This window comes from Cryptotermes secundus, unplaced genomic scaffold (assembly GCF_002891405.2).
Source record: "Cryptotermes secundus unplaced genomic scaffold, Csec_1.0 scaffold1379, whole genome shotgun sequence".
NCBI lineage: Eukaryota > Metazoa > Arthropoda > Insecta > Blattodea > Kalotermitidae > Cryptotermes > Cryptotermes secundus.
This window is the reverse complement of record NW_019718634.1, coordinates 741,573-758,855: the sequence shown is the minus strand read 5'-3', so window position 1 is coordinate 758,855 and position 17,283 is coordinate 741,573. Positions and strand designations below refer to the sequence as shown.

At 43.7% G+C, this 17,283-nt stretch overlaps 1 protein-coding gene across 1 annotated transcript in view; it reads left to right on the top strand.

The window, feature by feature from the left end:
- Nucleotides 1-3,017: 3,017 nt before the first annotated feature.
- LOC111863523 (calphotin) overlaps nt 3,018-17,283 on the top strand; it is a 35,510-nt gene continuing 21,244 nt past the window's right edge. Inside the window, exons 1-2 of the mRNA XM_033751196.1 lie at nt 3,018-3,049; nt 6,355-6,682. Coding sequence (XP_033607087.1) covers nt 3,038-3,049; nt 6,355-6,682 — 340 coding nt within the window. The 5' untranslated portion in view covers nt 3,018-3,037. The remainder of the gene's footprint in view (nt 3,050-6,354; nt 6,683-17,283) is intronic.

Genomic DNA, 17,283 nt, shown 5'->3' with positions numbered 1-17,283 from the left:
GAGGGTAGGGCATTGACCATTGGACTTCCCTCTACCGTCACACAAAGTTTCATTCACGTGCATCGGTTAGTCTGGCCGCGACCATTGTTAGAAGCGGATCGTGTTTCTGAGCTCCGTCGGAATAATGCTGAGTGCTAATGCAGAACAACGTGCTAACATCAAATTCCTCACAAAACTTGGAAAATCTGCCACTGAAACTTACAATTTGTTGACAGAAGTATATGGTGATCAGTGTCTATCTCGCACGCAAGTTTTCGAGTGGTTTAAGAAGTTTATGGAGGGTAGGAAAAACGTCGGGAACGATCCAAAATCGGGCCGTCCTCCCACTGCGAAAACTCCAGAGAATGTGGAGAAGGTCGCTAGAATTGTTCGAAGAGATCGTCGACTGAGCATTCGAGCAATTTCTGAACTTACGAACATCAATAAGGAAAGTGTTAGACAGATTTTGCACGACGATCTGGGCATGAAAAAGGTGTGTGCTAAAGTGGTGCCAAAAATCCTTACCCCCCAGCAAAAGGAACATCGAGTGAATTGCTGTGTTGACACTCTTGAAAACATTGAAAATGATCCTGATTTCTTCCAAAACGTAATTACGTGTGACGAAACTTGGATTCTTCAATATGATCCAGAGACTAAGCGACAATCCATGCATTGGAAGAGCCCCAAATCCCCTAGGAAGAAGAAAGCGCGCATGAGCAAGTCCAAATTCAAAGCAATGATGATTGTTTTTTTCGATATCCGGGGGGTAATCTACATTGATTGGGTGCCTGAAGGTCAGACTGTCAATCAGGTTTATTATAAAAATGTTTTGACGTACCTCCGTGAACGTGTGCGACGAAGGAGACCAGACATGTGGAAGAATGCCTCATGGGTTCTTCATCACGACAACGCGCCAGCACACAACGCGCTATCTGTGAAGAGGTATTTGGCAAAAAACAACATTCCAGTGATGGAACATCCACCGTATTCTCCGGACCTAGCACCGTGCGACTTTTTTCTCTTCCCAAAAATCAAGTCTGCGCTGAAAGGGACCAGGTTCGAGTCCGTGGATGCAGTGAAAGCAAAAGCGACGCAACTCTTGAAGAGCATAACACAAGATGACCTGCAGCACTGCTTCCAACAGTGGAAAATTCGCATGGAGCGGTGTAGGGATCGGGGAGGGGACTACATTGAAGGGGATAACATTTCGACTGTCTGATTTTTTTTTAATAAAGGGTTAGAGCATGAATCCGGTTTCTTTATTGCCACACCTATAGTTGCTTATTTTGCGGTTGCTGTCTGGCAACAGGTCTACGTGCTACAATACTTTATGTAAGTCACACTAAGCAGAATTTTGGCATGTAGCGGGACAGTGGTTGCTTCTGTACTATGAGGATGGAGAGTGATCCACTGAAATGGCTAGAAGATAGCAGTCGTGGCACAGTTTAAGTTAATACCCTGACAGCTACTTGGATGAACTGAGGAAAACCACAAAATACCTCAATCAGGACAGTCGGTGACCCAGCCGGGATTCAAACTACATACTTCATGAATACAAATCAGTAGCGTTACCGTTTGAGCCAAGATGATCGGTGATTTTTCCCTGAGGAAGGAAGCTAATTTAAATATTATCTTCCTTAGATGAGATTTGTGTTTCAGGTACAGACACATGTTACAACGGAGACATTTCTACACGCTAGAAGTTGTCCCCTTTCAGGCAATTCTCGTTTTTAAATGAGATCAAACAGCTTTACCAGGTCGCCCGGCTGTCTTTCTGTATACCTGTGTAAGCCACGCCTTCTTAACTTCAGAACCAGACGGCAGATATTCACGAAACTTTGTACGAACATTAGACGCAAATCTATGCCATCCCAACGCAATACTTAAAAAGATAAAGTTGTCCCTGCGCTTAACTAATTTAGCACTACACCATGAAGGCGTATGAGAGAGTGGATGTACAGATCCACCATTCTTGACCTCGGCACACCCCTGCCACTTTACCTCTCGGGAAAGAGCTCCGGTACCCATTGGACAGGAGGTTGGGTGGGCCCCAGTATAGATCAGGGCGCTGTGGAGATGAGAAAAAGAAAGCGGTTATCATAATATTAAAAAAAATTAGGAAGTCTGAGGTGGGAACTTAATTGAGGGCGCTCAATATTTGTTTGTGGTTTACTTGACAACGCTGTCAGCGTCCAGGCTACATAGCGTCGAATGGTAAGATGGCAGATGCATGAACTGGAAAGGATCTGAAAGGAAGCGGTGTTCAGGTATTTGCCTGAGGGGACCCGGGAAAGCCATAAGAGAAACTTAAGATGGTCAATGTTTCGGCCGAGATTCGAACCCAGCACGTCTCGTTTACAAATCTAGAGCGTTACTGACACTACAACCCGTTCGGTTAAACAAGTCCCATAGCGCAATTGAAGTAATTAGTAATAAGCAGGGCCCGGATTTTTATGACCTGAAAATGTTTAAAAAATGACCTATAAAATGACCGAAAAAATCCAGAAAAATGACCTATAAAATGACCTAAAGGAGAAGAGAAAGAACACTTCGTTTCCATGTTATTCACATCTCAGAAAACATATGAAGAAAAATGCCTAAAATGGCCAGAAATGACAAGAAATACCCTTAAAAGTCCAAAAATTTACCAAAAAAATACCCCCAAAATGAAAAAATGAACTTAAACCTAAAAATGTCAAAAAATGACAAAAAATTACCTGTAAAATTTACATTTCCGTAACCAGCAGCTCATATCCGAGATATATATATATTTAAAAGCATCGCATAGGATACAAGGGAAAAAAATGACATGTCATCAAAATCCGGGCCCTAGTAATAAGACTGAAGGTTTCCTTAGCGAAGCTCGTCGCTTGCATTCAGTGATGGGGGTTGCCCTTGCAGCAGAATGGTGACGGGCAGTGTGAGAGGCGTCCCTGACCGCCATTAAACAGCATGGGAAATGAGGGAGGAGGGAGGATGAAGCAGGAGGTATATATAAGTTGAGACTGCAATGGATCTTCAGCATTCGGTTGCAACGAGACGGAACCAAGCTGTCAACATGTACAAACTGGTAAGTCAGCAGCACCTGTCGCGTGTCTCAAGCAGATACAGGCACTTATAAATCGCTGATTCCCTGGGTGGGCTCTAGTGAACACCGCAATCGGCCTTCTCGTTCCATAAAAGGGTAGGAATTTCTTAGCCTTTTAAAGACAGAATTTCTGAATTAATGTTAAGTACACAGCTTTCTAAATAATATATAGCAATTCAGTCCGTACCTCGCAGGAAACACATTACGTCTCCGTTACAAAGCCCAACCGGTTAATGCTGTTTAGGGAAACAGTCGCTGTTTATTGTGAGAACCATACGGAACACACAGATACACTGAGTGGACTGAATGAAGAGTTTCGGTATATTAAAGCAGATGGTATGTATAGTAACCACTCTGCTTCAAAGTGTTAACCGAGTGATTATACGTGTCTAAGAGACAGTTTGTTAGGTAGGGCACTCTTACGAACAGGGTCACGAACCTTCGAGATACGAGTATAATGGGGGTTCTAAGGAAGGACTCTCAGCTTCTTGGAGTTTGTTGTTGACCAACGACGGGTTCTTGTGAACTCAACAGTGAACCTTCGGGTTCCACAGAATGCTGGAAACGTCTTTAATTGCCGAGCAACTATTAGCTTTTCAGAAGAGGACTGTGTTCCATGTAAGACGGACGCTTTGCCTGGCGGGTGGCTGTTAATGCTCATGTAGGGATTCGGGTCCACAAGTTAAGTAGGTTTATTTTCTGGTGTAATTCAGAAATTTTGCAGCTGTTTAAACAACACGACTTTTCAAAGACGTGATGAAGTAAAGTAGAATTAACGTACTGAACTTAGTGGGTTACGCATCTGTGAACATGAAGATTAACTTCCGAAAATTCCGACAAAATTTCGATCGTAAAGCTTGAATGGAAGAATCCTGTTGGGAGACCAAACCGTAGATTTGACGATAACACTAAAACACATATATTTAAATAATAGAATGAAGTAAAGCTATCCCTGTAACAGGCCTTGGAGGCCTATAGGATTGTGAGACGTCGAGGCTCCCACATTTTCTAGACAATCGGCTCACAGATGGCAGTAAAGTTGTCAGCCTTAAACGCCGGTCGTCCTTTACCCCTAGGAAGATTCCTGGTACTCATTTCTGTTAGAAGTTGAGTCGGCCCCAGGGCCATAGTGCAGCTGGAAGGATTAGGTCAATTGAAAAAATGCAATGACATCATCGGGAATCGAACTCGCGATCTTCCGGCTTGTAGCATAGTCTCAACCAGCATTGTTGAAGACAGCAACAAATCATTATGTTNGGGGGGGGGGGGTGACAGGTAGAAAAGTTATCCAAGACCCAAGTAATGCTCACTTGTCTCGGTGTTCGTGATCGAATTTCTAGATTCATGTTAGATAACAAGTAGACAATGGCCGAGGAATTTTTATTTTCTTATTAATTTAAGAGTTCCATAGAGACTTCTGCCTTCTTGATATAACATTGTGTAGTCCGTTGAAAGTGAACCGACGTTTCGGTGGAATATGTCGCCTTCATCTTCATGGTTGAAGAAGCAACAAAGAAACCAGCATGAAGCCGGCAGAAAGCACGTAGTCCTGACAGAATTCTTCATAACAACCTCTGTGAGAACTTTCAATCCAATGAGACTTGCATGATTTTGGGACGTCCAGAGCAAGGGGTTTAATTCTGACGAACCTAAATCTGTGATGGGAGGGGGAGGGGGGCTGCATGATAAGCGGGCAGTACCAAATGGAAAACTTGCGAACCATCTCCACATTTGCTTGACGACAGAGGAAAACCACAAAAAATTCTGTGTATAGATGGCAAATCGCAGGAAGTGCTTAAATTATATTTCAAACGTCAGTTCTTATCTCGCACAAAACACTGCACTTCTATAAGATCAAGCAGTAAATGAAGTAGTATACTAACAGTCAATAAGTTCGTGGAATGGCCGCAAAGCGTCGTTACAGTACACTACAGCGGAACACATTCCACGAACTTATTGACTCTACCACCTATTTATTTCACGATGTGTTCAATATCTAGGCTATATACGACAGAATGGCAGAATGACTGGTGAATAATTAATTGAAATGGATTTGGAAGGAAGCGGTCATGGACTATTCGAGACACTTATCTGACGTTTGCTGACAAAAGGCACTAAAAACTCAGAATAGCCTTTTCGGCTATACCAGTCTGGCATGCCAACCCGCTCCATGTAGCATCTTTATTATAATATAAGTAGCAAGCTTGAAGACGGGGACTTAGGCGTTCGCAATGACTAACGTCACACTCAGTCATTTCAGGCACGAAGCGGGTCAAGGAGAAAGGGAAGATGGTTGAAGAAAGTATTTGCTGACCAGTGACGTAACAGAATAGCCTACATAACCTAGTGATGACACTGTTTCGACTAAACCTGGCTAACCCCATCCTCAACGCGAAGTGACTCAATATTTATACGTGTTGCCAGTACTCCTGGCCGTGTGGAAGCGAAGATACTTTAAAGTACAAGAGGCCTTCACGCTTCAAAACACAATGGTTACTATATATACTGCCCATTTTAAAGTTAAAAACTTTGAATTCTGCCGCGCAGTGTATCTGTGTGTTCCGTATGGTTATCACAATAGACAGCGAGTGTTTCCCCAAACAGCATTAACCGGTTGGGCTTTGTTATGGAGACGCATTGTGTTTCCTGTGAGGTACGGACTGAATCGTTATATATTACTGAAAAAATGTTGAAAGTGAAGTTCTCACGGCGGCTGACTATGAAGAGTACCATCTTCTGGCACGTGGCGCCGTACAACCATGTAGAATTTAACCGACGTTTCGGAGGATCATACTGCCACCATTTTCAAGGTCGAAAAATAAGCCAAACAAGCAGTACGTGAACTTCCGCGAACTTCTACCAGACTACATGGCATGAAAGAATTTCTATCCGAAAGGTTTAGCGAGAATATTCCTCAGAAACGCTGGTAACCGAAATTTTGGTAATCATCTACCAGAATGCAAGGGTTTCATATCACAAACCATAAATGTGGAAGCAGTTACCTCTCTTCAAAATGTTGGTACAAGACTAAACGGTGGCTCTATATTTTTATCCTGCAGACTACAGAGTATCAGGTTCTAGAAGACCGATCTTCGAGCCGACCGCGGTGAGAACCTCAAATCTCACATATTCATGAAGATTAATCCCTTCTTATGTGACACGGTGTAATTTTGTATATCGTCACTAATGTTTCAGAGGAACGTGCTGTGTCCGTCTACAATTCTCTTCTACCAGAATACATGGTGTCGCCGCTGTGAGAACCTCACGTTTCTAATCTTTTCTTTCAGATCCTTTTGCCCCTCTTCTTCGCTGCTGCTTCCGCCGGCTATTTGGGTGCTCCCGCCGTGGCCACCTATGCTGCCGCCCCCATTGCGGTTGCTGCCCCCGTGGTTGCCGCCCCCGTCGCTGTGAAGGCTGTAGCACCTGTCGCCACATCATACGCTAACGTTCACAAGGTCGACATTGCCACCCCCATCGTGAAGACTTATGCAGCTCCCGTGGCTTACGCAGCCCCAGCAGTCGTGAAGGCACCCATTGCTGTTGCCGCCCCTGTAGCTGTTGCTACACCTGCCTTGCACGCCGCCCCCTTGGCTTACGCCTCCTACGGATACCATGGCTAAGAATTCAACTGGACTGGGTGGATTCTGTCATTGTCGTTTATTTAATGTTACATCAGCACCTGCCATGACAATAAAACACGCATTTGTATAAAACACTTGCTGTATCATTCCTCACAGTGGGCTGATCATTCAGATGGAACTGTGTAACGCTTCCAAGTTAAATCAAAATCAGAATTACTTTACGACTGGCGGCTTACTGCCAAACAGTTCGTATTGGGGTCAAACCCCTTGAAATCCACGATCTGAGATTTTTTTTTTTTTGCAACTGAACGTCCTTATATAACATCCTCTGTGACGAGAAGATGGTGTTGTGTCTTATGAATACTCTTGGCCTTCGTCAAGTGTACGTATCGCACTTATAGCGTGTTATTGAAAATTCTTCCTTTTGCACTTTTTCCTTCTGTCAGTACAGGCTTTGCAAAGCAGATCATGTCTATCTTACGTATCTTATGCTACAACGGCAGCTTAGTCACTTGAACGGTCGTAAGCTTGTCCATCGCTTTGACGCATAGAATTCGTTTCAACTGACACGATCCGTGGTCACCTTTCAACTGTAATCCCTGAAGGTAACAGGACCCGAGCTCTCGAAACACAAGAGTAGATTCCTCATTTATCTGTATTCTGACTCTGTCAATCGTATGGTATTCTAAAAGAAACAACAAAATAACACACTGTTTCGCAAAATTGATTAATTTCCGTTCTCAGGTGAGGGGAAGGGAGACATGTACTCTGTTAGGCCCGTTAAAAATAGCTAACCTCAATATTTCTGGAGGACACAAAATTTGGGTGTCTCCCTCCCATTCATCTAAGAGCGGAAACAGATTCAGTTTCCGAAACGTCGTGTTCTTCTGTGATTTTTAGTATACGGGACAAGTGGCGAAGTCAAAACCCAAGTAGTTTTGAGTGTTATAACACCATCGTCAGAAGCCCCCTAGAATTTGTTCCCTTGTCTTTCATTTTACGATACCGCAAATATCTGAGATCATATACACTCGAATGACATGACTGACGAATAATGAATTAGAAAGAATTTGGAACAGGTCGTATTACTACCCTGGGCGTTTGTCTGGTAGAACTGAGGAAAACCATGAAGAAACTCAGGATAACCTGCGTCCCGGGAGACAGTCTAACCGAGTGCCTTCTGAATACAAGTCTACACTGTAACCGCTACACCAACCTGTGTAATGACAAAGGAGTTGTTTCTTCCTGAAAAAACATTAATCCACTGTAACACCAGAAAAAAAAATAGGGGCTGATTCCTCACTTCCTGCATTCCGTTCACAAGGGCCCTCTCTGTTCCCATTTCTGTTTACTCCCGTGTGAAGAAAACCCTCAAAACAGTCGCTCCCCCACTCACTGGTCAGCAACGCACATTTCCCTCTCCCTCCCCTGAGTTCGAGTGCACATCTTCCGTGAAACCTGCCTATATCATTACCATACACACTTTTCTTTTGAAGATGGAAGCAATATGTTCCTCCGAAACGTCAATATCTACTCTTACCTACAAAGCTGCACTGTATTACAACTAAGAAGACCACAACCTGAATAATCACTGCAGTGAAAATGTGAACAAAAAAAGGCTNAAAAAAAAAAGCTACTTAAACCACTGGCTTTCTATGACGGCTAGATGACGTCACAGAATGAAACTCGAGGTAGTTCACTTAATGGACAACATATGTCGCTGGAGCCGATTGTCTAGAAAATGTGGGAGCCTCGACGTCTCTCAACCCTATGTTCCCCCAAGGTCTGTTACAAGGATAACTTTACCCCTCTTATCGAGCAGTGAAATTGGAATGTCAATGGTTTAAAAATTAAATTTCTACCCCAGAGAAGACACTAGGAAGCCAATACAAAGACCAATAGGTTAATGCCGATTAGGAAGTAATTCTGTTTATTCTGAGAAACACGAGAAAGTACGGTGCAGGGAAATGCGGCTTGTACGCACAGCAACCGCCGTGCTTCAGAGGGACAAATATTTATGAAAAATTAAATGAAAAATTTTAAATGTACATTTACTTGTATAATTAGAATGATGAAGTCAAGAAGAATGAGATGGGCGGGGCATAGAGCACGAGTGATGGAGAAGAATACATGTAAGATATTGGTTGGAAAACTTGAAAGNTTGGAATGTCAATGGTTTAAAAATTAAATTTCTACCCCACAGAAAAGACACTAGGAAGCCAATACAAAGACAAATAGGTTAATGCCGATTAGGAAGTAATTCTGTTTATTCTGAGAAACACGAGAAAGTACGGTGCAGGGAAATGCGGCTTGTACGCACAGCAACCGCCGTGCTTCAGAGGGACAAATATTTATGAAAAATTAAATGAAAAATTTTAAATGTACATTTACTTGTATAATTAGAATGATGAAGTCAAGAAGAATGAGATGGGCGGGGCATAGAGCACGAGTGATGGAGAAGAATACATGTAAGATATTGGTTGGAAAACTTGAAAGAAAGAGGTAGCTAGGAAGACCAAGACGTAGGTGGGTGAGTAATGTTAAAGTGGATCTTAGAGATATAGGATGGGGTGATACGGATTGGATTGATCTGGCTCAGGATAGAGACCAGGGGGGTTCATGTGAATACGGTAATGAACCATCGGGTTCCATAAATTTTTAAGAAATTCTTACAACTGACGGCTTCTCAGTAAGGGCTCGGCTCCATGCAGTTAGTACAAGTTATGAAATTAATACACACACCATTCACAGAGGTATTTTAGGGCAACAATGTGGCAACATCTAGCGACGGGTGGAAGAACTTCTTGGACTCTTACGGTGGGGTGAGACTTCGTCACCTGACGCTAATTCCGTAAATGCCCTAATCACTATACAAGATGTTCCATTTAAAACTCAACCCAAACTACAAGAGTATATGCAAGCTTACAGGTAACGCAAATGTTGCCGTCTTAGTCAGCATCTCCTTGTCGGGTAAACATTCCTAAATACTTCAAGAACAAGAGCAAACAATTTCGATGCGACGTAATGTTCTGGAACGAACACATGCGCAGAGCATCTGCGCAACTGGCGACAGCAGCAGCCTAGCAACCAGGGAGACTGACTGGGGTGTCACGAGGCTAGATGGGAAAGTCCATTGCACGGGGCGACCAACATTTGATTTCATTTCTGTACCGCAGTACATGAATGCACTGATCACAGTGACCGCGTGCTCTAAGGCGTCAACCGTCTTCGCCCGCTCGAGCACTCGGATCGTGGGTTCGAATCCCATTTCAGGCATGGATGTCCGTGTTCATTTATTCTGTTTGTGTTGTCCTGTGTGTAGGTAGCGGGCTTCCGACGGGCTGATTCTCCGTCCAAGGTCCAACAAAGGGTTGTAGAGCCATAGATATATAATACATGAATACTGGGCTGCGTTTAAGTGATACACCCTGCACCAGCACCGAACGAAAGATAACAGATATGAAACTGGAGAAACCTGTCCCAGTGCCACTTTGTCTACATTAAACATATCACGTAACCTGATCTAGGATTGAAACCGGACCGACGAGGCAAGAAGCCGACTACTGATCTCCTCTGGTATGGAGTGACCTTAAAAGAACAAGTTAATAACGTCTCAACGGCTTCATTCCATTTTTTTCCCTCTGCTGAGGTCACGACTTCAAGTATTGTATGACCTTCTTTGGTAGCAACGTGTAACGAGGCATTGTCAGCTGTCACGGTAACCGAGCCGTCACACTCGATGTATGCAGACTAGGTAGCATTGCCCTTCCAAAAGGAGAAGAGTTAATCGACTCGAGCTACAGTACGCCAAGTGCCGAGCGCATCATTAATCCTCCACCGCACAACGGAAACTCTCTTCTCAATTTTTACTAAGTTGGTGATGTGTTTCGACATAAATTGTCCATCTTCAGAAAATAATCTAACACAAGCGCATACTTTGCCGTAAAAAGGTAAAGTCGTCCCTGCGCTCAACTAATTAAGCGTCATGAAGACGTATGGGGGACGGGATGTATAGATCCATATTTTCTTGACCTCGGCACTAGCTGGAGGTGAGTGGTCAGCGTCACGCCCTAGCCGTTTTACACCCGGAGAAAGAGCCTCCGCTACCCATTCGATGGGAGACTGGACGGACCCTAGAGCCGGTCTGGACGACGTCGAGTAAATTCTTTACACAACCAGGACTCGAACTCCGACCCCTCGGTCGTCCAGCCTGCAGCCAGTCGCTATACTCACTCAGCTATCCCGGCTCCAAGGAACATAGAGGCTACATAAATTATAACGGGAAAGTTGTCTTTGTGTTTCATTAAGCACCACGCCATGACGACGTATGGAGAAAGAGAAACATAGCTCCAGGCATTCTTAATCTCTGCACACTACAGAGATGAGGACTCAGCTTCACGCCCTGGACGTTTTAACCCCACTGAAAGGGCCTCTTATGCCAAATGGGCTAGGTAGACCCCAGAGCCGGTTTCGACTCAGTGGAAAAGAGATATGTTGTCCCTGCAGGGTACTGAAACCCGAGTCCTCAGCCTGTATCACGTAGCTATACCGACTGAGCTACCCTAGCCGCTGAAACAGTGTTACACCACTACCCGCTGACGTACTCGCGTTCGCAAGGAAGTTTCAAGGCGCTAGATCCACTCCCAAGCATTTGGCAATGCGAAAACTTCCCATGCCCACTTGTTGACCAACTTCGTGACTTGACCCCCCGTGTGATGTCCCTGACACCCATCTGTCTGTCCCACGGTCAGCAAAACAGCAAACGCTCATATATATCATAAGATATGTTGAGTCGGCACACAAAATCTGAGCGGTTAAATTATGTCACATGCGTCACTGATTGCTGACGATTCTAATGAGTAATAACAAACGCTGTTACACTGTGAGCAGGCGCAATTCGTTCCCTATCTTTCACAATGTCTGTCTCTTTTTCTTTCAGTAACGGTGTTCACCCGCTCAGATTTTGTGTGCTAATTCTAGCTACCAGCCGTTAGCTGTCTGAAAGTGAAGTGAATCATCGGTTCACGAAATTCGCGACTTACTGGCTCCTAGGCGATTTCAGTATCTGGTAATGTCTTGAAATTAGAAGTGAAGGAGGTAATTTTCAGGGGTGGGGGAGGCCTTATAGACGTCACACAAACTGCAAGGTCCAGCTGACAACACAAAAGGAATAGTTTGCACAAAAAGAATGTACAAATTTATTTGAGATCTGAGGTTTTCACGGCGGAAGTAACGTTGATCAGGCTCTTACTGTGTTCTGGCACGTCACACCATCCAATCCGGTAGATGAGCTCCGCATGATTTTCACATTAAACAGAGATTGTTTCCTTAAACAGCACTAACCCACTAAAAACTTAATTTTTCCTACATAATATATAAAAATTCAGTATGTACCTCACAGGAAGCACATTACGTCTCCGTTACAAAGCCCAACCGGTTAATGCTGTTTAGGGAAACAGTCGCTGTTTATTGTGAGAACCATACGGAACACACAAGTACACTGTGTGGGCAGAATATATAGCAATTCAGTCCGTACCTCACAGGAAACACATTACGTCTCTATAACGAAGCCCAACCGGTTAATTCTGTTTGGGGAAAGAGTCGCTGTTTATTGTGACAATCATACAGAACACATAAATACAATGTGTGGGCCGAACACAGAGGTTTAGTATGTTAAAGCAACCACTTGGCTTTGAAGAATTAACCGGTTGGTCTTTGTGGCAGAGACGTAATGTGTTAGCTGCGAGGTGCGACACGAATTCCTATATATATCATTTAATATTAAATGTGTTTAGTTTTTTTTTGTGTTTCAATAAATTGAGGAAATAAGATCAAATTCAATATTGATATCATATGTAAGACTCGCCATGCTGGCGAGGACCAGCAGCAACTTAGCAGTAAGTCTCAGTTGCACGACTCCCAAAGCCGTGATACAGAAAAATACGGTCATGAATCCCGCGGGGCCCGAAATCAAGAATGAATGTGCTGCCGAAATCAGCAGCAAATTACTGCTTTGGCTTCGAAGGGTTAATCGGGACGGATTCCCATGTCCGATTATAACGAATCACCGCCAGGAATCGCCCTCAAACCCTGTCTACTCTTGCGAATCGTGGTGATATAATTTTTTATAAATAAGAAGGTAAAGCTATCCCTGTTAATAGGCCGTGGAGGCCCATAGAGTTATGAGACGTCGAAGATCTGTTACAGGGATAGCTTTACCTTTCCACCTGTCTGGGGTAATGTCGATACAAAGCAGTACCGCTCTAAAAAAAACGCCTGCCTTCTCCAAGACTTGCGTCAGAGAGACACAAAGCGGCCTCACTGCAGTCAGGTAACACAAATGGATTTAAAGTCTGAATCATACAAAAGATGTATACATGCCATTGATTCTTACATATTATTGTGCTCTCAACTGAATGCAGAGGTCTATCAATTAACTTGCATCCACCTGTGACGTCGCGACAAGCTTTTTGTGACCCCGAGGGCAATACACCGACGTATCCAGGAACATTATTAACGTGAACCAGAAATCTGCAACTATGACGAAAATGGGGATAAGGTTCAAATGGATTTCAGGTTCTCACAGCGGTGGTTATGAAGGGATATAACGCCGTGTAGTCCGCTGAGAGTGAAACGTTTCGGAGGAGCATCATTCCTCCATCTTCAGGGTCAAAGAATAAGCAAAACTACCTGTCTGCTACCTCCTTCAAGCTGCTTTCATGTTGGAATATTCTCTAACCATGCAGAGGGAAGCGATATGTTCCACCGAGACATTGGTTGAATTTCAACAGACTACACGGCGTTACATCCCAGAATATAGAACTCTTCATAGCCACTGCTGTGAGAACCTCACATCCTACAAATATATTACCATTTTTGGACTTCCAATCTTTCATATATGTAATGTTACCAGCATATTACTACGCACATTCAATCCCTTTAAGCCCAGCGATTTTTATATGTACCACCTGATTTAGTACACCAAAAGTTCTCCTTTCTGCCCACAGAGTGTACTTGTGTATTCCGTATGGTTCTCACAATAAACAGCGACTCTTTCCCTAAACTGCATTAACCGGTTGGCTTTGTTATGGAGAGGGAGTGCGTCCTGTGAGGTACGGAATGAATTGCTATATATTCTGCCCGCGCAGTGTATTTATGTGTTCCTTATGGTTCTCACAATAAACAGCGACTGTTTCCCTAAACAGCATTAACCGGTTGGACTTCGTAGCGGAGACGTAATGTGTTTCCTGTGAGGTACGAACTGAATTGCTATATATTCTGCCCACAGAGTGTACTTGTGTGTTCCGTATGGTTCTTACAACAGCGACTATTTCCCTAAACAGCATTAACCGGTTGGGCTTTGTTATGAAGACGAAATGTGTTCCCTGTGAGGTGCGGACTGAATTGCTATATATTCTGTCCACAGAGTGTATCTATGTGTTCCGTATGGTTCTCACAGTAAACAGCGACTGTTTCCCTAAACAGCATTAACCGGTTGGGCTTTGTTATGAAGACGAAATGTGTTCCCTGTGAGGTAGGGACTGAATTGCTATATACTCTGTCCACAGAGTGTATCGATGTGTTCCGTATGGTTCTCACAGTAAACAGCGACTGTTTCCCTAAACAGCATTAACCGGTTGGGTTTTGTAGGGGAGACGTAATGTGTTTCCTGTTTCCTGTTCCTGTGAGGTACGAACTGAACTTCACATATATATACATTTTTTTAAGTTGCAATTTTAGTATATGTACATGCAGTCTGAAGACTTTCAGAGCTGTGAGCCAGTAAAGTATGCTCATGAGTGCCGTGGGACTCGAAACCAGTAAAAATTTAACAGTCAGTCAATCACTCTCTAAAGGGTTAACTCACCATAACAGAAATGTCCAAACTGATCTAGCTATATGACGGTTGTCACGCCTATCTAACTGTATTCCGAGAAAGATTCTGTCTTAAGTTAATTCAATACAATAGCACAAGAGTTCAGGCATTATATTTCAGTTACTTAGTGAAAGCAGGAAGTGTATGCAATTGTCATCATGTGTGTACGACAAAAGCCTATGCTGATGCAACAATCGCAGCGATTACCGCACAGGTCTCAATCAAGCAACGTACAGTAAATGAATGTTTTTTTATCTGTGAAACATATCTCATGGCCTACCACGGGACTTGCGTCTTGGCCTTCGGAAACATCGTTCTGCTGGCCATGGCTGTCTACGAGACGGGCACAATTTCTTACATTGATCTCCAAGATAATGACATCACAGCCCAACTAACTCCATGAAGCTGAATCTTTCTTGCGAAGAGAGCAGTTGCTCAGACACTGAAGAAATTTACAGAATTTACGGAGGTCGTGGAATCTTTAAGGGCGGAAAAATTCAGGGAACAAGTCCTCCGGGAGGGACTTTAAGCCGTGGGTCCCGTGTCGTAGCTTTACGGCACGTAAAAGAACCTCATATCTCCAAAGGAGGTGACTGAGCCAAATTCAAGGACGTTTCCCGCCCAACAGTAGTCTCTAATGCCTCTGATAGATGGGGGAAGCATTATAGGTACCGCCAAGCTAGTAGAGGCCGAACTCGCTGGCTCGGTCGGGACTGATGTTACGCACCAATATCGGTAGGGTATAGAGACTGGTAGAATATCATAGAGGGAAGCACAATAGATCAAGCTGGTCGCGGTGCATGGGGAAACCCACCCTCTCCAATAACTAACTAACTAACTACAGAATTTAAATGAACCCGCGAGATAATTACCGTGTACACAACACCTCACCAATTGTCTTTTTTCTCAGCCAGACGGATTCTATCTACACCCTCATTCCATTGCGTTAAGATTCTTTACGACATCCTCCCATCTAAGACTAGGTCTCCCTAGTGGCCGCTTTCCTACCAAAATTGTGTACGCACTTCTCTTCATTGACATGCCTGCTACATGTTCTGCCATCTCATATTCCTTCATCTGATCGTCCTCATATTTGGCGAGGAGTAAAAATTATGAAACATCCCATTACGTATTTTTTTCCATCTCTCTTCGTTCCAAATATTCTCTTAAACAGCCGTTCTCAAACGCCCTCAGGCCATGTTCTCGCCAGAATGTGACACACCAAGTTTTACACCCATACACAACCAGAGATTAGAAAGCAGCTAAAAGATAAGATTTAGATGATATTGTGGAAGGTCAGAAATAAATAAACACTGAACACATATAGGGAATATGGAGGAAAATACAATTAGTCACCGAACATAACCCTGTCAAAGGAGACAAAGACAACAAAGAAAGAGATGCAGAGATAAACTGGAGACTAACGCGTAAAAAAAAACAAAGCTATCCCTGTAACAGGCGGCGGAGGCCCATAGAGTTGTGAGACGTCGAGGTTCCCACATTTTCTAGAAAATCGGCTCACAGATGGCGGTGACGTCAGCCTTACACGCTGGCCACCCTTTACCCCCAGGAAGATTCCAGGTACTAATTTCTGTTAGAGGCTGAGTCGACCCCAGGGCCACAGTGCGGCTAGAAGGATTAGGTCAATTGAAAAATCCAATTACCTCAACGAGCTTCGAACCCGCCAATTTCCTGCTTCTATTATAGTGCCTCCAGTAACTACGATACCGCGTGGCCCCGACTAACAGGTTCCCTAGCCAAATAAATCAAGAAGAATATTTCTAAGATTTTCAGAGCTGTCAAAAGCAGTGAATGTCGTAATATAAAACTGACATCAGCAATGTCGCAGGGTTTTCTTTTGCTGTAGATGGTCTTATGATAATACCAGGAACTAAGGTTAAATACTTTCTTGTCTGCGCTCTACGGGGGAGAATATATTTAGCCCCAAGAATGATGTAAAAGGAGAATGGAGAACCCCCTATTATGAGACGCTTCACAATGTGAACGTTTTTAAATTATTGCTGTGAGTCTGTATAGCGACGGCCTGGACGGCCAGGGTTCGACTCCAAGCAGTGCTGTTTTTCTCATCTCCACAGCGTCTAGAGCGGCTCAGGGTCCCCCATCCAGCCTCCTAACCAAAGGGTACTGGGGAGATGTCGCCGGGAATAAAGCGGCCGGGGCTTGAAGCTGACCACTCAACCCCATCTAGTGCTGAAAGGTGAAGCTTATGTTCACTCCCCCATGAGTCTTCATGAAGTAGTGTTTGATCAGTTAAGGACAGGGGCAACTTTAATTTTACCAATAGTGCTAGGGTGATGAAATCGATAAGGATAGTATTAGAGGGACATAAACTAAGCATGGAGTTGAGAAATGCATACAAAATTTTAGTGGGATATATCTGAAGGAGATTGACCTGATTAAAACTTCGGTCCGAAGACCGGAAGTATTACATAGTTTTCATCAGTCCCCTTGAGACCTGCATTTCATCTAAATTAGGTATAAAATATAGAAATAATCGCTGTTTTGTGAGAATTATACAAAACACTCTGCGGGAAAGATGCAGAATTTCTTTTGTTTTAATATTAACCCTTTAAAACACCACCTGCTTTAACATACTACAACCCTACGTGTTCCGTATGGTTTTCACAATAAACAGCGTTAACCGATTGGGCTTTTTAGCGGAGACGTAATGTGTTCCCTGTGAGGTACGGGCAGAATTGATGTATATTGTGTGTTCCGTATGGTTCTCACAATAAACA